Here is a 26,794-nt window from a genome sequence, read left to right as displayed (position 1 = left end):
TGGACACATCAATCACCTGAAGCGACATCAACAGTAAAGATTCTCTTCAAGACAACAAAAGATAAAAATACCTTTTAGATTTTAAAAAGAGTTAAGTTTCAGACTTCAACAAAATTCAAGTCTAAGAAGCCTCTCGCCTATAAAAAGGGATAGGAGGTTAATTTGCAAGCATCGATCCACAAATCAGCAGCCTACACTCTCTCCGTTGTACTCCCCCACTACTCCTCATTTCCCTCCATCTTATTCTCTCCTCTCTTCAAACACTCTTCATACTTTCACTTCCACTCACACTTCCCCTACCACAACAAACTCCAACTTTGATCCTTCCATCCACTTTCTTTCTCTCTCTTGAACCCATCTTATACCAAACTGGACTACTATGTAAACCCATAAGAATTGTGAGCTTGTTTTTGTAATATTCCCTTCTGGTGTGTATGAGGGAACTATTGTAATTATCTTTTTATCTTAATGATAGTTATTCTATGAATATTTATGTTGTTCATATGTTTTTTTTTTCTAATTTAAAGTTAAAGAAAGATCTAATATAAAAAACTGTAGTAAAACGCTACAATAATACTTTAACAAAACTATAGCATACTATAGCAAACTATAGTAGTGGTATTGTAGTAGTACTGTAGCACGGCATAGTATAATAAAGATTATCTCCGAATTATACTGTACCCGTCAATTAATCTAGATTGAACTGTAATTTGCAGTCAATCTATCTAGAATAATTATACATGCTTATATTTCATAATATGCTCATAATCTCCTCAGCTTCTTAAGCTTCTAATTAAGTGATCAGTTGATAGTTAAGAGTTTATGATTTTATCCTCAGTTTGAGTTGCCTGGATATGTCCTAGGTGCGGGCATAGTATATATCTGACAGCTTGTGGAAAATGGTATCAGAGCCATGTGGTGATTTTTTTATAGGGGGAAGTAGTGGTATCTAGTTCTATGGCGAAGCAAAAAAGCCGGGTGCTCAAATTTTAGAGTCTACTAGTATAGTATAGTGTATAGTGTAGTATGGTATAGTACATAATATAGTATAATATAGTATAGTATAGTATAGTGTAGTATTATAGTATAGTATAGTATAGTATATACTAGTATAGCATAATATTATATTATAGTATAGCATGGTATACAGTATGTACTAGTACAGTACAATATGCACTAGTATACTATACTATAGTATATAATAGTATAGTGTAGTATATACTAGTATATATACTATAGTACATACTAGTATGGTATAGTATTGTATATACTAGTATAGTATAGTATATACTAGTGTAGGATAGTATATATTACTATACTATAGTATATGCTAGTATAATACAGTATATACAATTATAGTATAGTATATAATACTATAGTAGTATATACTGGTATAGCATATACGGTACAGGATATACTGGTATAGCATATACAATATAGGATATACCAGTATAGCATATACAGATATAGGATATACCGGTATAGCATATACCGATATAGTATATACCAGTATAGTATAGTATGTACTAGTTATGGTTGTACTAGTATAGTATGCGCTAATATAGTATGTACTAGTATAGTATATACTAGTAGAGCAGTATATAGTAGTATAGTATATACTATTAGTATATACTAGTATAGTATAGTATATACTATATATACCATACCTGCACCTAGGACACATCCAGGTGGTTGAAACTCATGATAAAATCATAAACTCCGAACTATTAACTGATCACTTACTTATAAGATTAAGAAGCTAAGCAGATTATAAGCTTAAGAAGCTAAGCAGATGATGAGCATATTATGAAATATAAATATTTATAATTATTCTAGATAGATTGATTGTATGTTATGGTCCAATCTAGATTAATTGATGGTTATAGTGTAATCTGGAAATAATACTTATTAAAATATTATGTCGTGCTATAGTACTACCATAGTAGTTTGCTACAGTACTACTACAGTTCTATTATAGTATTATCATCATGTTTGCTACAGTATTTTATACCAGATCTGTCTTTGGCTTTAAATCAAAAAAGAGACATGAAATAACATAAATATTCAGACAATAACTGCCATTAAAATAAAGAGATACTTACAAGAGTTCTCTTATACACACCAAAAGAAAAGATTACATAACCAAGCTTACTATTCTAGGTACACACACACTTGCATAAGATTCTGAGGCTATGCTATCTGCCATGCACTTGCATAAGATTTGGTTAGGGTGCATTGCAAGTTTGTGCACATTTTTTTAAGATTTAAATAAATAATAATAGGTTATTTGAAATCCAAGATCAACTGTATGAACAATATGGATTTCGTATTAAATCATGATAGTACCTCACTTAGCGAATCAAGTATCCAGCCATCAAAGGAATTCACACGATTTACGTCTAATATTTTGTGTTTTTAAGGTTAGTGGTGTCACAATCCTTGACCACCAGAAACCTTTTCTCTCCTTTCATTTTTAGTATTAATTTAGGAGACTTTTTTTACAGCTTTGACATATTATAGTAATAGTCATTAATAATAATATCCATCATTATATTGTAGTTGACACAATCATTTGGGTTCTAGAAAACCTTTTCCTTACTCATTGTTTCAGTTTTCATATTAATTTAGAAGACTTTTGGAGCTTCCACCAATTGCAATAATATCTATCAATATATCGCAATTGATCCCTACAGAGATGAGAATTTATATTGAGGTCCCTTTCATTATAATCCATACTAATCAGTCCTTCCATCATACCATATTCCTTATGAGCTATAAAGTATGGAATTCTATCATTATCAAATCACTAGCTCATGTAATCTCATTACCATTATTTCATTTAATTGGATTTGCATATTTATACATATATAATACTATTTTTTTTTAGAAAATAAACAGATGGATTTGTTTGAGTCCAACATTCATATGAAAATCGCTTGAATATCTCTTATATATAAGAGAATGGTGAATTCTTTGTTAAGTATCTGATATAATTTATTCAACACGTATATAAGCCAATGTTGCTCGTATGTAGTCTTTAAATTCAGAATAACTGGTCGGCAACATCAAAGTTATATAAATGTTAGATAAATGCATATTGATCTCTCAAGTCATAGGACGGTTAGTTAATTGTAATAGAACCACCCCCTTGATCTTAACCAGATCTGTACGGTAAATACATTCTTACAATATACCCACTTGCCTACTTAAGATCATTATCTCAATGATGGAATCAAATTATTCTTTGTTCGAGGCATAACAAGTGTAGGCAATGTTACTAGTAAATGCTACTAGGCTATGTTTTTTTTTTATATATTTCTCATGAGCTCTTGGCTCAATGGTATGTGCAACTGCTCCAGCGTTACCATAGGAAAGAGTAATGAGAGAGCCTATATAGGAAACAACTCCGCGTTCTTGTATGAACCTGAGAATCCATACAGCTTCTGTTGCAGCTTCATCTGCAGCTACATACTTTGCTTCTAATTTAGATTTTTGCATTAGTATTTGCCTGCAATTTCTCCAATTTATTGCTCTCTTACCTAGAGTGAGCACAAAACTAGAAGCTGATATTCTATCATCAGCATTTGCTTGAAAATTTGAATCTGTGTAGCCTTCTGCAACTAGATTTTCTCTACCAAACACTAAACAATTGTGTTTAGTCCTGTTCAAATATTCAAGATCATGTTTCACTGCTGTCCAATGTTTAGGATCTAGATTAGATTGTTACCTACTCACAGTGCTGACAATATAACAGATATTTGGACAGATATAGAGCGTAGCATACATTAGATTACCTACTGCTGAAGGATAAGGATAGTTTCTCATCTTCTCTCTTTCTTCTTGTGTTTTGAGAGATTTTCTTAGAGAGAGAAATTCCGTGTCTAAGGGGTAGAAACCACTTTCTTGGCATTATGCATGCTAAACGTAATCAATTCCAGCCTTTTTGTATAGCCTTTTACCATTAGCCCTGCATTATAGGTCTTCACCTTTTCATTAGGTGCTATTTTATTCTAAAAACCCATTTACCAATAGTCTAAAAGCCTTTTGGTTTGTCCTCTGGGGTCCATACCCTATTGGAATAAATTAGTTCCATGACCTTCTACCAAGTAGTATCTCTATCAACAATAACCTTCCATAAAAGGATCATTATTCATGACCGCTTCGATGTGGCGGGTCTGAACTGCATCTTCCACGTAATCTACAAATTTCACTATTTTCAAAGAATGGCCCTTTATTTTTTTGCTATGCATGGGAGGTGCATTAGATTAGGCAATCATTTTGCGTAGACCAAAATTCTTATATTTGCATTGAAGATCTCGAATAAAACTTGTAGCTACACCTACGTGCTAGACATGGACTCGACGATGAGTGATGTGCAGGTTTCTTTACCTGCACATAGTCCAACACCAACCATTGATTTGCATGTTCAAGAAGCCTAAAGGACTATCTTGCAAGCCTCCACATCTCAGCTTCTTGCCATACCTACCTTCGATCAAGCAACATCTACTTCCTATCCACAAAAAGTTCCAAAGCGGGAAGAAGCGCAAGGTACGCTTAAAGTTCTACCTTCGATCAAGCTTGGACAGTTGTAACATAGTTGACGTTGAATCTAACGGATCCACTGCTGGATAAATACCTTTAGCAGCTAATACTCTTGATAGTACGGTAGTAGCATCTAAATGTGCAAATGTCGTGGCAGGAGCAGGGTCGGTCAAATCGTCCGCAGGTACATAAACCGCTTGGATCGAAGTTATAGATCCCTCTTTGGTAGAAGTAATTCTTTCTTGCAAAGAACCCATTTCTATACTAAGGGTAGGTTGATAACCCACTGCGGAAGGCATTCTCCCTAATAAGGCAGATACTTCTGATCCTGCTTGGACGAAACGAAAAATATTGTCGATGAATAGAAGCACGTCTTGTTCATTAACATCCCGGAAATATTCCGCCATGGTTAGGGCAGTTAAACCAACTCTCATACGAGCTCCCGACGGTTCATTCATTTGACCATAGACTAGAGCTACTTTTGATTCCGCAATATTTTTTTCATTAATCACTCCGGATTCTTTCATTTCCATGTAAAGATCATTTCCTTCACGAGTACGTTCGCCTACTCCGCCAAATACGGATACGCCTCCATGAGCTTTGGCAATGTTATTGATCAATTCCATGATGAGTATTGTTTTACCCACTCCAGCTCCCCCAAATAGTCCGATTTTTCCTCCACGGCGATAAGGAGCTAAAAGATCCACCACTTTAATCCCTGTTTCAAAGATTGATAATTTCGTATCTAACTGTATAAAGGCAGGCGCAGATCTATGAATAGGAGATGTTGTACGAGTATCTACAGGACCTAAATTATCAACAGGTTCCCCAAGAACGTTGAAAATTCGTCCGAGAGTAGCTCCGCCGACTGGAACACTTAGAGGAGCTTTCGTGTCAATCACTTCCATTCCTCTCATCAGCCCATCTATAGCACTCATAGCTACGGCTCTAACTCGATTATTTCCTAATAATTGTTGTACCTCACAAGTCACATTAATTTGCTGACCAAGCTAAAGAGAAAATTTGACTGTCGGAACATGAGTTTGATTTGCATCTTAGAAGTCCAAATTTTGAAACTCAGCTTGTGCTTCGACGCACACTCTTAGGATTGACAGGCTCGTTTTTTCCTCTTTTCACTCTTTTCCGCTTTAGCTGGGATATCACTTCAACTGCTTTTGCTTCCAAGCCGGAGAAGAGAGATCGAAAGAGCTACCTGAGGCTTGGTTCAACCACTTGACTAGATAGGAAGAACGACAGAAGCAAGCAGCCTAAAGGGAGAGGGTGATGTCTCCATAGGTAGCAAGAAGCGAATGTCAGTCAAGCGGGCAGGCCTTTGTATATAAGGGGGCTTGAAGAGAGAAAGGGTGACTCAAGGTTATAATCCCGACCAGCAGTATTAAGGGTCACGTTGTCGGATCCTTTTAGGGGTTTCGATTTATCAACTTCTTTCGAAGCCGTGGTTAGTGATATCTGGACACTTTTCCAGCCCAACTACTCCGGGGATAACCGGAATAGAGCTCCGAGTATACCTACGAGTCGTTCTATCTCGTCATGGGTTTGGCAGCAAGCACCGTACGCTCCTGGGGCGGGACCAAGCCCATACTTTTGACACCCTTTTCTATTGAAATCCCGCTCCTTGGGACCACAGAGCTGCGAAGATGGGGGGGCTCCTGCGGGTCTACCATTGGCCATTCATTGGGTTACTGGTTCCCGCATTCTTTGAATCATCTATGCCTTTGGTGTCATCCACATCTACTCTTCTCTGGTAATTCTAGGATGCCATCTACTCTTTTCCCCCATAATTAATGCCAAGGTGCCATCTACTCTTTTCCCCCATAATTAATACCAAGGTGCTATCTACTTTTGGCCTGGATAATCCTAAGATGTCATCTACTTTTGTTCCTAACAATCCCAGTGTGCTTTCTAGTCTTGCCCCCTTGTAATCACAAGGTGCCATCTTCTTTTGCTTTTGCCCCCGACAATCATGAGGTGCCATCCACCATTCCAAATTTCTTTTCTGATAAGGCAAGATGGCTCTCTCATTCCAAAATCTAAATTCAAGCAATCCTAGTTTAAATCATGGTTTCTCTAATTTGACACTTTGCAACCCCATAGCCTCCACCCACTTTCGATTCCCGGCATTCCTGAGGCCTCCTTGGTTGTTGCTAATTCTCTTGTGCCTCGCAAGTGATGAATAATATCCTATCATAGGTTCTATCAAACCTATGCTTCAAGTGCCCCAAATGCATTTACCCCTTTGTTTCAAGTTCAATTCCTTGGACCGATCTTCCTCTTAATGACTTAATCATTCGCACCAAAACAATATGGTGACCATGACAATATCATAGGATTCTATGGGGGAAAGGTCGAGAAAATTGGAAAAAGAATTGAGGAACAAGAAACAAGATTGGGATCTATCCTTCAATCTTCATATATTTTAGGGCACACCATAGGTTGTCCTACCAATCACCTAAAAATATACTATGGTGCTATGTCAGAGGCAACCAATGATGACCATATCTTGGTAAAAATGTTTCAACATACTAAATGGAATTGCAAAAGAGTGGATAACTTCTATAGACATCACTGAAATCACAACTTTTGATGGGCTAACTAGCCAGTGAAGACCATTATGAACTTAACATTGATGTTGTGGCTAAGAGGGCTGATCTAGAGGCATTACTCAGGAAGCTAAAGAGTCTTTCACTTCCTATTTAGCGAAGTGGCGCATTGTATCAACAAGAATGAAAGAGAAGCCCACCATATGGAGAATTCCATTAGTATGATAATCTTAAGAATTTCCTCCCTTACATGTCATCATTCTTCTCGGTCTCGACTAATAAAAAATTCAATACACTAAGCCAGAATTCCAATTGGATTAAGACGGTCTATAAAGCAGGAAGGCTTAATATGCTAATATTCTAAGAAGTTATATCCAAAAAGCCGAAAATTAACATGAAGCTGGTGCCCTCAAATAAGTAATTTGATGTAGTCAATGCTGCATATTCATGGAAGTCTCACTAAAAAAATCAATGACCATTCAGACCCAACAACCTCAACCCCAACCACAAAACCCTACCATCAACTAGCTAGCCTCATGACCTCAATGATCCCTCTTTGCCCCACAGTTACCTCTACCACAAAATTCTACAACCTCATCCCACACTTTTTGTTCCACAACCTCCTCTTCTCAAACTTCCCAATAGTAGTCCACTCCATGTCTGTCAAGCCCTCTACAATAGTAACCCCAACAACTACAACAACAACCGCAACCACAACCATAGCCCAACCATAATCTTAACCTTAGTAAAAACCTCAGCCTCAACAAACCAACGAAATCAAGGCCCTTATCGCCACACGTATAGAAAATTAACATTATTAAGAGATTCTATCCGCACCAACTTTAAGAAACTTATACCTATTAATGTATTACATGCTCGAGAAAGCATAAGAAGACGAATCCATTGTAGATGAGGAGCCTTACTATTTTTCGAGCATATATCAGGAACAATTCTAGAAAGTGATCAAAGAACAAGAAGAGGTGCATTTGGGACTATTCCAATCTGTACAGAAGTGGGCTCAAAAGGAGGATTTTATTGCTCCGATGCTCCCTCATCTTTCATAGAGTCCTTGCCGCACTTTAAGAAAGAGAAAAGAAGAAATGGAGGCATAATAATATATTCCATCATCGTGTTGTCTACTGAAAATACTGCATCACTTTCATATTTGATAGCAAGATGGTATCAAAGATAAGGTGGCATTCATACCTAAGGCCTTTATACTTGATCAAGAATCAGAAGTGGGATCATGAGAGGAAAGAGAGGAGTGGATTTATAGATCGATTTCCAAAGTCTCGCCAAAGTCCAACAACAGGAAAACTCTTCTTCTGACGTGTTTGGGAAGAAGCAAACTCCCATTGGGAGTCCTCCTCTCCCATCGCAATTATTTTTGGGCCTATTTTAATGATGGGTCGTACCAAAAAACTAGGCCTTACAATGCACTATATCATCGTGTACACTGCTAATCACAGTTGCTTGTTTCTATAGGCCTCATCCGTTAAACGTTCATCTTGATGCATTGTTATAGAAATAAATAGCTGTGATTGACGGTATACATGATTGTACGGTGCACACTATGCATGATATAATTTCTCAGGCACAAGGTGCCTTTGCTTTGCACTAGAGTTGGCCTGCCGTTCCCTAATTAGGGAGCCATAACGTTGCCCAAGCACCATGGCCATGGCAAGCACTAAACAAACAAATGGCATCGAAAAGTTTTCTACCTGCTACAATGAAGATGCGACTTATAAGGTAGTACATTTATGCAAATGTCACCAGTGAAATATTATTATATTTTTTTGCTCAACAAGCAAATGGCATCGAAAAGTTTTCTACCTGCTACAATGAAGATGCGACTTATAAGGTAGTACATTTATGCAAATATCACCAGTGAAATATTATTATATTTTTTTACTATAAACTTTCTCCGGTTTTTTGGACTTTTGCTAGTTTTGGCTGCTTCCGGAGACACCGTACGGCACCAAAATCACTTGGTAGCGGCATGGTTATCCAAATCCACATCCGGTGGTCATCTTCTGTGGCCCCCACCAGAAAGTGGCTCAGCTGTCCACACACAGAAAATTATTGTTAGATTAGGTCCACCTTAAAATGAATCAATCCAACTATAAATCAATATACACAAAAGTAGACAAAAACAAAATAGAAAGAAGAAAAAAATAATACACATATCTATACATGTTGGTTCATAATTAGATTAGTCCACCAACTTAGCTTTGCAGTAGATCTAATCCAACAAAAATCTCACGTTTAGATGCAAACAGCAAATAGGCTTGCTAAGAAAGGCTTCAAGGCTCGATCGAAATGAGCAATGTATTGAACATGCTACCTATTACCTTAAAAAAGAAAAATTATTGATTGGGTCAGATCCACCGGTTCTGCGGTGGATTAGTCCAACCACAAATCGGTATGCACAAACATAGTTAAAAAAGAAATAGGAGGAAAAAGAGAGCACTACAGACATATTGGTGTGCAGTTGGATTGATCCAGTAGCTAGATCTAGTCTAACTAAAAATTTCGCCAATAAATAAGAGAGCTTGGCATAACAAACAAACGAACAAAAAAAAAAAAAAAAAGAGGGTGCTGTCTTTATGTTGGGCTATAATGAAGCAACAATAATCCAAATCCAAATAGAAAAAAAAAAGTGAACAAGTCGTAGCCATCCCTCGGGACTCACCAGGGGCCAAAGTAATAGGGTTGGCTGCCTTCTCTTCTGGTCGAGGGAGAACAGGAATTTCCGAAAAATCTTTGATTGGTTCCCGGTCATGACAGCCGTGTATTTGTCTCATTGGAATAAGTTGCCAGAATGGGGGTAAAAAACAGAAAATGAAAAAAGAAGGGGGGGAAACTGCAATGTGATTATGGTCCCACACTTCTTCGATGATTCTTTAATTGAAGCTTGTTGTTGGATTTTGTCCATGACAAGGACCTTTAGGCCCTAGATATCGAGGTATTAGAGCAACTTTCTTGGTTCCATTTGTCTTCTTTAAAGGTTCCATGTTATCAACGAGTCATGTTTCATTCATAAATTTTCAATTATATTGATATTCTCCCATAAAACTTCATTACCTTGACATTGTCTGGAATCTAAAGATAACTTATATATCTTCCTATGTTCAATCTTCAATTTCCCTCCACCCACAACAAATCCACTATGGACTAGAGACTACTTTCCAAATTCGCATTTCTTGAGGCTAAACCCCAGTTGATTTCTTTTGTGTAAGATCTTAGACTTATACGATGTGTTGGGTATACTTCTCCCAACTATGGGTATACTTTGTCCAAATAACAAAGTCTTCAATATAGGGCCATAATACATCATTCCTTAGTTGCATTAAATTGAAGCACTGGACAAACCAAACGTTATCCCTAGCCACCCAAATAAGATATTCATTCCTCAAGATTATCTTTCATGTGTCCTCCAAACATATTCGAAACTTGACGGTATCTTGATTACAAGCCCAACTTGCTAAAATAGCATGCAAGCTTAACTAATCTAGTAAACGTTCTGTTAATCCAAGACCAACGGTATATATTCTTGATAATAATTTTATTTGGGGTATGTTAACTGATGTATATCTTCCAATTACCATTTCTTTCTTCAACAATAGTACCACAGGTAGTCTAAAAGAACTATTGGGCTTAACTACCGGTTGATAAAGGAGCTCAATTATCTGTCCTTTTTTTTCATTCTTCATATCTAAATTGAGATAAAGACCAAGGTTAGCAAAGTGCAGGTCCCTAATCAAATGAACTTCATGCTCAATTGATTTCCTAAGTGCACCATCATTACATATAGAAAATGATTTAGGAGAATTACGAGGACCAGACAAGGCTCAAGGGTGAGATCAAATCATGCACCAAACATTCAGTCCCTAACTTACCTGTGCAATGTCTAATTGAGGTGCTCTTTTTTTTTTAAAAAAAATGGCAAACTTGACAAGCTCTATGATGCAACACAACCTATACGAGTGCAGGAACTGAGTAATCAAGACCGAATTTCAATATTTTGATCTCAAAATAGGCTAATCAAAGCAATTTTTTCTTTTTGAAAAAGATTTTGACAGGCTTTATTTTCTAATCTAGAAAGAATTAGCCGATGTAAAAATCTAGATCTACCTCGCATAAAATTTTTATTATTTTATAATTATTTTTATTAGTCATATTTATTCGAAAAAGCTATAACCTCCTTTGACTGGGAAAACAATTTGACCTAAATTGTGAGAGAATGGACCTCACTCGCATAAATAGAGGCTTTGTAACTTAGTTTTATCATTCATTAGTGAAAAAAAAAGGGACCTGGACTTTACTTTCCCCAATTTTTCTATTTTCTATTTCTTAACAATTTGAGTTAAATAGATTGAAAGAATTTCCTCCTTCTCCCTAGTCAGATCAAAACAGGATGTCCAAACCTTTAAATATCTTACCAACCTTGAGTTTTTTGACTTAGAGTTCAAGACCTCTGTTTAAGAACTCGATCTTTGCTGAAAGTATCTATCTCTCTCAACATCAAATAAACAAATTGTTTGTAGGCATTAACTAGAAGAGCTGCTGCATACTGCACAAGAACATTAGGGCAGAACCAAATGAGAGAGTATATATCAAAAGATGAATAATTTATATAACAATAAAAAAGATGAGTTGTGTGGCTATTTGATAATATTGAATAATCTACAATTTTGCAACAAAAATTGACCAAAATATTAAACATGTATGCAATATGAGGAAATTTATTGGGTCATGACTCAATGTAAAAACTATATATAAGGTTAATATGGATAAGTAGTTGTTCATTTGTAAATTGATAATTGTCAAATTAAAAATTTTATATAACAACGACCAAACAAATTATCTACTTCCTCAAAAATCAAAGAAACTATATAAGTGAACAACTGTATTTATTTATACATGAAAAAATAAATTATTAAACAACCCTTCTTCTAATTGTATAGAATGGAAAATTTTTTAATGCAAAATCAATTAAAGTGTGGATGAAGTAGGTTTTCTTAAACAAAGTTGCTATACATTTAGCAGAAAGAAATTACCATTTGGTACCTACAGATGAAATAGGTTTTCTTAAACAAAGTTGCTATACATTTAGCACAAAATTGCTATACATTTTGCGCTCCCTCCATTACATTATTTATGTAATATTGGAGGAAAAGATTACAATCTTTACGTCTTCTTGTGTGATAACACTCTCTTGTAATACAAAGAAAATAACCGTTATTTGTGTTTATATTATTTCTTTAAATAAAATATTACTTTAGAATTTAAATTTTTAACTAATTCTCCCTCTCAAAGTGTTTGTACCACCTAAAAATAATAATTTTATTAAACGAAAAATTATTTAAAAATAATGCTGCTATTTTCTAATATTTTTTATTATATGCCACTACAGCAACTATTATAAAAGTCATTAGTTTAATGCTAAAAACTATATCACATATTAAGTGACAAAGAATAGTCTTTATAACCATTACACCAACCAATCATGATTTCACTAGGGATCATTATAATAGAATAACCCTCATGAAATATTAACATGCAAGATAGACTAATTTGAATATAGTTATAGCCTATCACACTTTGAAGTGAACTTTATAAGAAAACAACCACTACCCTTACCTCTTGTTAGTATCATGATAGAGTCTTGAGCATAAGCAAACCATCTACTATCCCACTGAATGAGGATTTTAGAATTTCATATTTCAGTCATCAAATGATTCACAATAGTATTCTCAGCAAAAAATTTATTAGACATGACATACGACTAACTCTTTTCTGGCAGTAGAGGAGTAACTCTTTACTACATGAAATATTTGCATTTTGTTATTAATGCAATCAAAATTATAAGATTCAAGAAAAGAAACAAACCATATTGTTATTTCAAAATTAAGTTAGATTGCCAATAATCATTTTTCACCTATCAAGCATAAAAGCCTAGGTATTCTAACAATAAAATCTTATTCCCTACCGATTATCATGTCATATTGAGATAATGCTAGATTCTCTCTAAGCATACCCACTTTCCATGGATCTTAGTAAGGTTTGATTTATGACTTCATTATTATAGTGGACGCCATAAAAATTGTTATTGACCATTGTAGTAGTTATAACAATGCCCTATGATCCAAATCATTATTTACTTAATAAAAAATTATTTTTTGATGTGTCACAAACATTTTTTTAGAAAGAAAAACTTAAAAAATCAAACTTTGGTAGAAAGATTATGTTATTAAAAATAAAAATGCCAAATAATTGTTATTATTTGTTATAATTGATAATTAGAACAAAAGGTAGCATGCTATAATAATAACTATTATCTTTTTCTTTATTCTTATATATGATATAATGGAGGGAGCACGAAACCATTATAACATTGTTATTTTAAACCATGGATATCTTTGGTCTCCGCTTGAGAGATGGGCTCCAATTGGTGCATTATGAGAGCTTGGGCTGCTCATATAGTGCCCTACCATGCACCATGTTGCTCATATAGTTTTAGGCTCCTTTTATTGCACTACATATAAAATATTGGGAAAACATATCATAGTCTTTATGATGCCAATTTTTAGTTTTTATCAAGTGAGCAGTAATTGGTTAAACAATAATGTTACTTTTCACCATACTTCTCTTCATAAAACCATTATAAAAGTTATTATTTTAGAAATATTAATATTAAATATTGTAGGATAAAAATGGTTGTTATAACTATTGTACAGTCAATAGGTGGGGCCTCTATCAGTAGAATAATGTAGTTATTGCCTCGATCTTATTGAATGTCTACAATGTCTCTGAAGAGACGAACAATGCGGTTATTTTTCAAAGAAAACCAATAACTTGATTATTGAAACTGAAAACAAATGACTTGAATATTGAAAACTTCTTTAAGCCAGGACTAACACCATTCAAGCATCCCAAATTGCTCGAACTAGATGCCATTCGAGTATTTAATTCTTTTCAGAGTGGCACATGTCGCTATTTGAGTCCTATTTATTTCTTATTGTGTAGTTGAATTTGTGGTAATACAAGAAAAAGTAGAATAAGAAATAAAATTATCGATAAAAAGTTTGTACTAATTAAGGACAAATTGATAGAAGGATGATGCCATTGATAGTTTAGACATGTATAACACATACCAAGGAATGCACAAGTATGAAGAATTTATTTAATACATGTCGAAGAAAGGAAGGGTAGAGGTCGATCAAAAATCACATAAGATAAAGTAGCAAGAAAGAAAGACTAGATACTTTTATATCTTTCAGAAAGTATGGTCCTAAATGGAGCAAAACAAAGGAAAAGATTCATGCAACTAACCTTGACTAGTTGGAATTAAGTGTTAGTTGAGTTGAGTTTAATTTATGTATTCATAGGACCTATGTAATGGCTGTCAATCGTGCAATGCATAGATAGCTTTGATCAACAACAAGAGCCCTCCAACTCAAAAGATGAATAAGATAGGATCCGAGGGCGGCCACTCATTGTTGCCTCTATCTTGTCTTGTGGGCAACAATGTCACGGAAGAGAAATACAAAAACAAAATAGTAACATGAGGCGACATAGGTGTCGGAATGGAGAAAATGATGAAGGGCAAAAGTAGAATGTATAAACATAAAAAAGCTGAGGTCCAAAGAAATGGACAATTTTCGTTTATGGCTTTATTTGTAGATAGATTCTTTCCTATCTTTCAGAAACTAATGTTATCACTTGCAGATAATCATGTCTCGATCATGTATATAGTGTCTTCTAAGAATGATCTAACAACCATCTAAAGAATCCACATCATACATTATCTTATCAGCATACTTATAGCAATTCTGAATCTTATCCAAAAAGACTAACTAGAAGTTATTTTTTTAACATTTTTAGCTTAATTAGGTATCAAAGATATTTCCAGTGCACAAGCAAGGTGAAACTAAACACATGCTCGCATAAGTCCTTGTATATTTTGTTTTATTTAAGTTCCGACATCCTCACCAAGGAAGAGTCCAATCAGAAATAGAGATACCACAACTAGCTTTACAACCACTTGCAATGATCAGGGTCTCATCGAAAAAGACTAGTCGTAAATTATTTTTTGGGTCCTTAGTGTTGCATAATTATCCATGATCTTCTTGGTGCATAAGCAATGTGGCTTCAAGATATGCATGCATGAATCCTCATACTACCTTTCAATGATAGCAAATTGGCTCTGAAACCATTTCTAATGATCAAGTCCTCATCCAAAAAGACTAGCCATAAACTATTATTTGGGTTCCTAATCTTGCTTAAGTATCCAAGATCTTTCTAGTGCATAACCATTGTAAAACTAAAGGTATGCCCACATGAATTCACATAATGTCTTTCAATAATAGCAACTCTGACGGTACATGGCTTTGTGACTTTCAATTTAATATCCTTTCATTTCCATCCAAGAGAATAGGGACATGAATGCCAAGTAGTTTACAACCTTAACTCTCAAATGAGATTTTTGCTAGCTATTAGGTTCCATGATGGCTCCAATGATACTTTGCTTGACATAGATCTTCAAGTGAAAGAATTGTTCGCACATTTTTACATCAATTATCGCTGCTGCCTCAAATTTTCTCATCATCAAAGTTAGCCTAGAGTATGCTTGCTCATGCTCATGGTAGCTCCTCAAGCTCGATTACATTAAAAATCGCATTACCTTTCTCCTTGGTATCCTCCTTCATATCCTTCCCTTGAGGTGCAACTCTATGAAAATCTTCTAGTACTTTTCTTTTATATGCCCGCTAATCTTATAATGATTACATGCAATATTTTTTTGAGCAGTACTGGCGTGTTTTTTTCTTTTTTGTTTTGCTCTCCTCGTGGGTCTAGCTTCCATTATCTCTATCTTGATTCTTTTACTTACCGCCCTTCTTACTAACTCTATCCCTCATCCGTTCTTCTCTGATGTATCCATTATATGCGCACTAGCTTTATCGATGCTTTCCACTTTAAAAAGCTTTAGCTCCTTTTTAGATACTCTTATAAACCCTAATATGTTCATAAAGACTACATATATGCTATCAATATATCCCAAGGAGATAAGCTGCCTATGAAATTTGGTGGCCTAGTTTTGGTCGAACACAAATCTAGGTCAAAGATTCTTTACATATGAAATCAAACAGGCTAATGATCTGGATGCAAACCTTTATTACACAGCTAACGAGGACCTGTTAGGTAACCCCGGTACTGTCGGTCGAAGGGCTTTAGGGGCTGCGCTCAAAGCGTGGTGACCCCACATATGTCTCTTTCAATGCTGGGAAAATAGTGAAGTGGTATGTTGGGACCTTGGTAGTCACAGTATATTAGTATTGCCCGAGCTTGAGACGATCACTCGGCTCGACGTCAAATAACAGCAGGAACAGCCCAAATTTGCTCGTATTTTTATTGCTGTGTGACTGCGGTACACAGCACATGAATGGTGAGCACCACGAATGGTCCATGAGTGCTAACATCAATTATTGATGAAAGGAATCTAACTCCTGTTCTCAAACCATTTGCGTCCCACCAATTTGATAGGCCAAGCTTTCACAAAATGAAATGAATGGATGTAGTGGGAGGGAACATGATGTAGCAGCTTTAGAAACATACACCCGCTAACGTTATATCAGCACCCCACCACCATGGAACACAAATCTAGCTATATCACATGCATGGGTCCTCATCCCATCCACCATTTCCTCTCTACCAAACTACTGGTCCCTCAACGTACGTCAGTAGTTAACATCAGCTTCCTTACGGTGACAGTCATGGAAAGACAAACCAGAATCCCAAACCAACAATAGAAGATCTACAACAAGCAATAAGATGAGAAGGGGGATCGAGAGAGAAAGAAGAAGAAAAGGGCTGACAGGTGTCTGGAAATCTAATTCCACAGATGATATACAAAACAGGTGACAAGCTTGGACTAGAGCCTCAAGGAGAGATCGAGCTTGGTCTTGTCTTCATCATCACAGGAGGTAGATGAACAAGGATCCTCGTTATCATCGGCGGCGGGCACCTGCGGAGGATGGGAGGCCCTCTGCCAGTTCAGAAGATCTATTGTCTCATTGCAGCCAACCGAGGGGTCGCAGCTGGCAGCGCAAATTGCCCTCCTGGTGCTCATGGTTGCTAAGTAGGGGAGGTGAGAGGCAAAGCGAGGGACTCCACAGGAACCAAAGCTCTCAGGGAGGTCGGCCGGGAAGCGGCGACCGGCAGAGAGGGGTTTGCACGAATGCGACGCGATGGGGAAGGAAGGTGGGCTCAGGTGGTGGGCGGGGGAAGAGTTGGATGGCAGGTAAAGTTGGGAGCTCCATCCAATGCTCCTCTCCTTCTTGTGGGCATTCTGGTGGCCTCCAAGAGCCTGGGACTTGAGGAACTTCTTGTTGCAGAAGAGGCAAGGGAAGAGCCTCACGTCCCTGGCGTCACGGCCGGAAGGCGAGGAGGGGCTTGAGGATGGTGCCAAGGTGAGGGAGCAATCAAGAGCTGGGGTTGGGGAAGGTGGCGGTGGCTCTTGGGGCGGGGGTTCCATCCTTGCAACTGCGGTTGCGGTCTCTGTTCCAGAAAGTGGACATCAAATTCGGCAGCCAGGATTAGTTTTTTATTTATGGGAAAATATATAGTGACCCAATAGCGTGCCTGCTTTTCCAAATATGCCAGACAAGGTGGAGTTGGGGTGGCGTCATCCTGTCTTAGAATGAACTTACAAAATTAAAGGAATTAAATTTTAAAAAAACTATCTTTTCACTAGCTCAGTTTTTGCACATCTTGCATATACACCCAAGGCATTTCCAAAATTTTTAATAAATTTATTAACATAATTTTCATTGCAATCTAACCTTTCCATTTATCTCCCTCACGCCGCTGCTAGCAGCCAGTGAGAAATGACAGAAATAACCTGACCACACCTTTTTCCCATCCTTTCTCACTACTCTCTTTTATTTTCTATTCTTTTTTAATGAGAAAAGGGGCAGCTCCCCTCGGATCGAGGAATTATATCCAGTACTATGTGCACCACACCAATCATGCATCTTAGTTTCTATGAGCTTCATGCATTATGTACTTATCTTAGATTGATGCCCCCCCGCATATGGTGCAGGGTATAATTTCTCCCTCATATCACCCATCTTTCTCTATGATCTCAAAACTGATTCCCCATAAAAAGCTGTCTACCAATCTCAAAGGCGAGGAACGCATCCATGGCGGCATATGTCATCTACTTATAAGTGATGCATTCTTGATCCTACCAATTCATTCTCACTCGATTGAGCTTCCTCATCTCCATCCCCAGCACCTCCATGGTGACCACATTGAGCCCCACCTATTTCATCATTGGCTGGCCTTTGCAAGCAGCAGTGAGGGGGCTGAGGTCAATAATATTAAGTACACAAAGCCATGCTCATCGAAGGGACAATCAACATCGCTATAGATGATGACTGAAGGTGAAATTAATGGTGTTTGTTGTAAAACTATCACTTTGGACTCCCATAATGTCACACCCACCATGAAGAGTTTAATACAAACTTGTAAGGTCCGACCTAGCCTATTGGCTGGCTAGCCTAACCTTGTTGGCCCAGCCTGGAGTTAGAACGAGGCCCAAAATGGTGGAATCAAGCTTATCTTCCCTTGTTTCTCGCCTTTCTTTCCTTCTTTCTAGTTGTCATTGCTAGCATCTATTATGGACGTTTGGCCATGACGACCAAAGCTACCACCAGCCACACCGACCCCTTTTCCATCTCCTAAGTGAGGCAATGAGACGCTGGTTCACCTGCTCTCTCTCTTTCTCTCGCTCTTTTCACTCTCTTTCTATCTTCTCTCTCTCTCTCTTTGCACTATTTCTTTCTCTCTCTTTGATGTTGGGTGGACCCAAGAGAGTCTCTTCTCGGTGACTTTGATTGACCCTGGTAGAGGGGTCATGAACCATTCTGGTAGCCACACAGCATGTTGGCCCCATCCAGCCCTTATCGATCACCGCTAGATTCATCGTCATCAATATCTATTATGTTATCTGTAGCCTAGTATAACTCTTGTTTCATGAGACTAGTTGGATTTCCCATATCGGACTAACCTAGGCCCCTGACCCCTATTTATACATCATCTTAGCAACTTAGATGGTTGTTCTGAACAAGTACCATGTGGACAAGACTTAGGATCAGAACAGATGGAAGTCACGTGATCCCTGCTATACCTAATAAGACTCGACCATGATCGAATGACCATGACAAGTGTAGAAACATAGGATGAAGGAATAGGACTCAGTAGGTGACCATGACAAATATAAAGATATAGGCTGAGGGATGTTAAATTTATTTCATAATGAGATCTAGCTTGCAGTTATGCAATACATAAAGTGCATGCATCGTGAGATGAACTTCCAAAACCACTAAGGATCTAACATGGACAGTTACAAAAACTTAGCATTATTTGATAGTTTTAGTTAAGTGTACAATAATATTATATAATCTAAATAAAGGATCCTTTCACTAATCTATGATTCCAATTTATCGTTAAGCTATATTTGCTTTTATCTCTATCTTTAAATTTCTTTCTTTTAGTTTCCTAATAGGACTCTAATTTGCTAGTAGGAGTAGCAGTAGAGTACTTTAATCGTAGCTCCAGCTACACCCCATCTATTCTTTTTTTTAACATGAAGTGTGATAGTAGAGAAAGTCCTAAAAGACTAAGGCACTTGAACTCATACTATTTTCATCATCCCCCTTTTATTATGTCTTTTTTGGCTAATCTAACATTCATGGCACACATGTGCATCTACCTCAACCTAAGCTATGAAACTTGTCACCCTTCTCCATTAGCTAGCAAGCTTCCTGGCATGCCCATCTTCTCTTTCTGACAGTTCAAAAGTGAAGAGGATAACAAGTTTCTATGGCAGGTCCAGTGGGACAGTTGCATAGCTACCATCATATGACCATAAAAGAAGATTGATGTACCAACAACCGAACTACTAAGTACTCCATCATATCAAGCTGAGGAACTTCTATACTCTCAGGTAGGGAAATCCAAGTTACCTCCTCCCACCCTACAAAGAGTCAATGACTTCAGCGATCAAGCTAGCTCAACTCCTCCTTGGGAGCTTGGCCATGAAAACGATACTCCTCAAGCGAAGGTGACTCATTCTCGAGCTAGTTTTCTCCATGATATGATGCATAAATTAAGTTATGCATAATTGAGAGTCGGTATGACCTTTTGGGAGTTGTTACTAATCAAGTGGCCATGGTATCAAGGCCATTCAAGGAACAAAATGAAGGTTCTTCTATATTGATTGTGAAATAAGTCAAATAACTTGTTTCAATTATCACCAATCAGTATACAACACCGCATTTCACTATTGTATAATGCAGCAAACTTGACCAATTATTTTTGAGCCCCTCAATCTTTATAGTACAAAAGTGTCAAGCTCTTGGAAAGGTCTGACTTTTAGAGGCTTTCAGCCTATAAGAAAGAAAAAACCGAATACTATCATAGTGAGACCTTAGGGCCCCAAGATCGGAGTGATGAAGAAACCACGAGGATAAATTCTTCGGGTGGCCAAACCAAGAATATAGTTGGTGATATTGCGACCCTGCATGACCATCATTTGAGGCTAAGATGGGTGTTGGCCATCCTGCTTCTCATAAATCTGTACGAATAAATATTGGTATAGTCTTGCCGGCACCAGTTCGGCTACAAGAGAAGGTCATCTCGTTGGGGCAAATAAAGGACCACAAGATGTTCAACCTCCAATACAACCTATGCTTGCACCAAGAGCTGGGAGGCAACCTCCTCAATGGATGCCGCCGCCACCACTATAGTAGCTATAACTCCATGCTAGGGTACAACCTCATCAGTGGATACTGCCATCCCCATCTTAGCAACCCGTAGCACCAAATATCCATGCCAATAGTCAACAACCATATAATCAAGGTGCTTTCCAAATGTATTATAACCCACTCTATCAACTAGTGTTGGCATCGACTTTTCCTCCTCGACCTGCCAATTATGAAGCAAAGTGGGAGAACTTCCCAAACGTCACTAAGTTGGCCGAGATTGTCCAAGAAAAACTAAGATGTGCTTATCAGCTTGTTTTAACGCTAGTATATTGGAAACCATACTCTAATTGCTATGACTAGGCTTACGAGTTCTCAAGAGATTACAAGGTTCCATAATTTTTAAGATTTTTGGAGGATAATAATCTGTCGTCCGCTATCTGGCGTATTGACTGATTTTCAATCTAGTATGGCAAAGCTGGCACCAAAAACTTTCTAAAGCTTCATCCATTTGCAAATTCACTAACTGGATTAGCATTCACCTAAAACATGAATCTAGCCTCTAATTTAATCCTTACATGACAAGAGTTGGAGTCTCAATTCCATGCATACTTCTACTAAACCAATCCTAAGGTGCCAGTAAACGATCTTGCTAGGCTAGTTTATATGGCAAAGCTAGCACTAACAACTTCCTGAAGCTTCATACATTTGCAAATTCACTAACTGGAACAATGTTTACCTAGAACGTGAATCTATCCTCTAATTTTATTCTTACATGACAAGAGTTAGAATCTCAATTTCATGCATAGTTCTACTGAACCAACCCCAAGGTGCCGATAACGGATCTTGCTAGGCTAGTTCAACAGTTTGGATAATCCATGAAGCGGTTTATGACCAAATTCAAGAGGGCCAGAAACTATTGCTACACTGCTCTGAGAGCGGTCAAATATGTAAAGATTGCATAGAACGATCTAAACTTAGAACTAAGGAAAAATTTTGCTATGCAAGAGTTTTAAACCTCTTCTAACTAACCACTCAAGAAGTTAATTACAAAGTCATATTGCAAAATGAGGAACAGAAGAGGGTTTTTAATGGAATGTACGTGAGAAACCTAAACTATGAAGTATCAATTTGGAGGCTGATGTTTTTGACCAGTGCAGCTTTGAAGGGGACAACTACAATGAAATTGATGTAGCCAAGATTCTGACTGGCAAGCCATATGTCTGAGAAGTTCTTAGCAAGCTGACTCCATAGACTCAACCAATGTTTGGACAACCTATTCCAAAAGGAGATATAAAATATTCTTTTGATATCATGAAGATGGAAAGGATTTTTAATTCTCTGCTCAAAGATAAGATAATACGACTACCAGAGAGACATAAAATCCCTCCATCCAAGGAGTCAAAGAATAAAAAATATTACAAATAGCATAATAAATGGAGCTATTATACTGCCAATTGCATAGTCTCTCGAAAAAATATTCAGAAAGCCATTGTGGATGGCACGTTGAGGTTTCCAAGAATGATAAGGGCATTATGCTGGTAGGTGGTAATCCTTTTTCTGAGATAGAGGTAAATATTTCTTTGGCAGACTTGAGATCATTAGTGTGGAAGAAGCAAGAGGGAGAAGTTCAACAAGCTGATGCGGGCAGAGATGGAAGTGGAAGTTCGAAAAAATAAAAACTTCTATATGTTGAGGCACAATATTATTATTGCGATAAAAAAAGATGGGTTGCATTTCGGCTGGGGGAGTTAGTCCAACAACAAGAGCATTTTATCAAAGATACCAGACTACATGTGGGACCATCTTCTAATGTAGCACCAAACCGGTCATGTCTTTGAAAGTCGAAGATAAAGAAAAAGCCTTAATAGAATAGCGACGGATGATGGAGACTTTCAACCATTCTAGAAAGATTGATCTTAAGATTACTGTATTAAAGAAAAGTGAGTCTAAGAGTGATTTGAACGACCAAAGAAGACTGACGATCCTCGACTTAGCCATTCGAGAGAATGTTAAATCGATAGAGATGGAAAGAAGCTAAAATCATTGCCCAAAAGTTGCAGCCTCCTAGAGTCGAATGGAGGTTGAGGACTATTAAACCCTCAGTCATTCCACTTGATGATAGTATAAAGTATAATAAAGGCATTACTTTCCCTACCACCATTGCCATACCCAATGTATGACAAAGACATAGAAGTGATGATGGTAGAGACCGAGGGCACTGGAAAGAAAGCAAGTAGAAAGGAAAGTGCAGGTGGTCGAGAAAATCCAACATCTTTGAGGCAAAACATAGTTTACTACTCTCTTGGCCACGAAGGCCTATATTTCCAAAAGTTAGGAGATGAAAGATGCCAACACCAAGATCTAGTTTAGTTCATTGCTAACTAAGGTGGAGGTGAACATGGTATTTGCATTGCCCTACATCTTTCAAGCAAACATTGGTTAACCATTGAGCATAGAGGATAATGTCAAGGAACAAGGAGAATGCCTGGAGATCTTGGCCAACCTAGAGGATGAAGAAGAGTGTGGCCTCTGCTTAATGAATCAAAAGACTGCTAATGATCAGTACTCTAAGGTCGTTGGATGTGTTTTAGAGACCTACAAGGGTAATGGGCAAGCATATTAAGCCCTTGTATATCATTATCCACATGTTCGATAAGCCGATAAGATAAATGCTTATGGATAATAGGTAGCTGTCAATATTATACTAGCTTCAATCATAAGGAAGCTCGATAAAAATAAAGAAGACTCGTTAGCAGTAGATGTGGTTACCAGTTTCATAGGTGAGGGTGCGGCCATTCCACCTGCAAATGGAAACAAGAATATCAATGATTGCTTTATTTATGATTGAAGTGGTCTCTACCTATAATGCATTTATGGTCTCTACCATATCAATTACCGTGTCTTGTCTTTCTTGCATCAACTATTAGCTTTATAGAATCTAGATGCAAAGGATGGCAAAGGACAAAGGGGAGGTTGTTTCCACGAACAACAAACCCTTCCTGGTAAATGTTAATATAGCCAATGTACAACTATATGATCCTATCCTCGACCCTGCCAGATTTTTAAGATAGTATAAATATGGAAGGCCAACAAATCTCACAGCCTCAAATATAGTGAAGCCTGACTCGTCAAGGTTGGCATACATATGGAAGATGCCTTGGCCGATAGGCATGAAACAATCGTCTATTGAAGACAAGTCTAATGGATGGAAAATCGAAGAGAGTCAAGGTCGTAAAAGAAAATCTTGCTAGTATAGTGGCTTATGCAGAGTTAGAATGAAATTGAACTTCAGCTTACATAGTTGAATACATGCATATAAAAGATTCTAATGAAATCCAATTGGAGGAACACGGCCATGCTTCGCTAAAGTTGGGAAATACTGAAGTGGAGGTGCAAGATCCTTTAGTAGAAGTCAATCTAGGCACTCACTCTCAATAGCGACCAACATTCGTTGGTGGTCTATTGAATCCAGAGGATAAGGAGAAAATGATAAACCGACTCAAAAGGTACCAAGATTGTTTCACATAAGACTATACAAAGATGCCAAGCCTGACCCAAAAGCTAGTCAAGCACAAACTGCTGATCAAAGAAGGTTTCAAACCTTATAAACAACCTAAAAGGAGGATGTCCATCAAAGTACCTTTGAAAGTTAAGAAAAACGTTGAGAGATCGTTCGAGGCTGATTTTATCAGAACAAACCGACACACTTAATGGCTATCAAATATTGTACCGATCATCAAAAAAAATAGAAAGCTAGGGTGTTCATTGACTCCCGAGATTTGAACAAGGTTACCCGAGAGGATGAATATGCTATGCTGATCTCAAACATGCTAATTGATACTACAAGTCAACACAAAGTATTATCATTAATAGATGGTCATATTCGGTCTATAATTAAATATTTCATTATAGAGTACGTTGTGCACAAAGCCACTTTCTAGTTTCTAGGATCATTTGAGATCTTTGAATAGATAGTAATTCTTATCGGCCTAAAAATGCAGGAGCTACCCATTAGATGGTGACAAATGCAATTTTTCATGATATGCTTGGCCGATTTATGGAGATTTATATTGATGATGTGATGGTAAAATCACAAAGCATGCCCAAGCATCTAGTGTGCCTGAAGAAATCATTTTAGAGGATGAGATCTCATCAGCTAAAGATGAATCCCCTGAAATGTGCATTTGAAGTTACTTTTGACAATTTTTTGGATTTCTTGGTGCACTAAAGAGGAATCAAAGTGGACAAAAACAAGGCAAGGATAATCATTTTGGCTCAACCACCACACAATTAGAAGTAACTGCAAAGCCTACTTGGATAAATAAATTTTCTGTGGAGGTTTATACTAACTCTGTTGCAAGATTCGGTCTTTGGTCTAAGGATGAATTCAAGTGGACCGATGATATCGGTGTGCATTGGAGGAGATAAAAAAAAAATTATCTTGCCAATTCTCCTATCCTATGTGGGAGTCCTATTGATTCTCTATAAACAAAGATTCTATTAGAAGCCTCTTGGCGCAAGATATTGAATTCAGACATGAAAGGTATGTACTAATTAAGTAAGATACTGACAGCGATCGAATGCGATATACGTCGAACGAGAAGCTTTGTCTAGCATTATATTATAATTGTACAAAGTTTTATCCAAGTTTATTTTACAGTATGTTCCTCGAAGAACTATAAGGGTCAACCCCTGGACGATTTTCTGGCTAATAACCTATGTGTAGCTATTGAGAGCAGATCATGTGGCATGTGGAGATTGGAGAAAGCAACTTATGCCCTTGAAGGTTATTATTTGATATCAACCAAAGGAGTTGCTGGAGTAAGGATCATCATTGAATCTCTCACTGAAAAAAAAAGGCTTTCTCCTTCCAACTGGATTTATCTGCTTAAATAATCAGGATGAGTCTGAAGCATTGATAATTGTTCTAGAAATACTATTCGACATGGGGATCACAACAATTGAAGTTGAGAGTAAGTCTCAAGTGGTAATTAAGCAGCTCTGCAAGGAGGCACTTCTATGATATTACATGAAAGCTATGAAGTTGATCGAAAGTTTCATTGAGGTTAACTCTAAAGTTCATTCTCTAGATCAAGAACCACGAAGCTAATAAATTGGCACAGACAACTTCAAGAGTCAAGATACTTGAAAATGTCTATATTAAATCTATTATTGTGGAGAAGAGATTTCTATCTTTAGTATTCAAAAGACCAGTAGATTTGTGAGTACCAAATGAAGTGTATATCTTAGAGATTAGCTAGAATGATTGGAGGTGTCCTTATTCCTTAACTTATTGTCGTGATGCTGTACTATTGATAGAGATGATTGTCAGATTATACACAGTAACTCAACAATATGAATTGGCCGGCCAAAAATTATACTCGGGCTATAATAACCAAATTGGGGAAGTTGCTTGAAGTGGGACCGACGGTATTAGACCGATTTTATGCTCAAAAGCTTAAAGTTTCTCATTCTTATGATAAGAGGGTTCGCCAAAGTTCTTCAATGTTGGAGACTTGGTATGAATATAAATACTTCCTATAAGGCTGCAAGATCTTAGATTTGGGAAGTGTCTCCAAATTGAGAAGGACCACATCTTGTTCATCAAGTATGGCTTGAAGGAGTCCATATGGGATATTGATGGTGAAGTTCAAGACTAATCCATTGATGGAAAATATTTAAAGAAGTATTATCATATAGGGAAGCATGTGAAAAAATACAAAATTAAAAGACCATGACATTTAATATTTTCAGCAGGTACAATTGTACAATAAAATATAAATATAAGGCCGATTGAACTAATCATGCTCTCAAGGTGCACTCACTTCATTGCTTAACCTACTAGCTAACAACTTAGCGATCTATTGTCCTACGAGCCCTATGGATCTCTATGATGATATGATATTTTGCCCTCTATGA

General features: G+C 37.2%; 2 protein-coding genes across 2 annotated transcripts; both read right to left on the bottom strand.

The window, feature by feature from the left end:
- Positions 1 to 4,562: 4,562 nt before the first annotated feature.
- LOC120104094 (ATP synthase subunit beta, chloroplastic-like) lies at positions 4,563 to 26,705 on the bottom strand. The gene is made up of 5 exons (XM_039114626.1): positions 26,701 to 26,705; positions 24,441 to 24,454; positions 16,469 to 16,474; positions 5,934 to 5,939; positions 4,563 to 5,551 (listed from the first exon to the last, which is right to left on the bottom strand). Exons 1-5 carry the CDS (start codon positions 26,703 to 26,705, stop codon positions 4,563 to 4,565), a joined length of 1,020 nt encoding a protein of 339 aa, XP_038970554.1.
- On the bottom strand, positions 16,883 to 17,779 carry LOC103695742 (protein LATE FLOWERING-like). The gene has a single exon (XM_008777146.4). It carries the CDS (start codon positions 17,638 to 17,640, stop codon positions 17,038 to 17,040), a length of 603 nt encoding a protein of 200 aa, XP_008775368.2. The 5' UTR covers positions 17,641 to 17,779; the 3' UTR covers positions 16,883 to 17,037.
- Positions 26,706 to 26,794: the final 89 nt, after the last annotated feature.

The sequence above is a fragment of the Phoenix dactylifera genome, chromosome 16 (genome assembly GCF_009389715.1).
Source record: "Phoenix dactylifera cultivar Barhee BC4 chromosome 16, palm_55x_up_171113_PBpolish2nd_filt_p, whole genome shotgun sequence".
In the NCBI taxonomy this organism is placed as follows: domain Eukaryota; kingdom Viridiplantae; phylum Streptophyta; class Magnoliopsida; order Arecales; family Arecaceae; genus Phoenix; species Phoenix dactylifera.
This window is presented reverse-complemented; position numbering and strand designations above follow the sequence as displayed.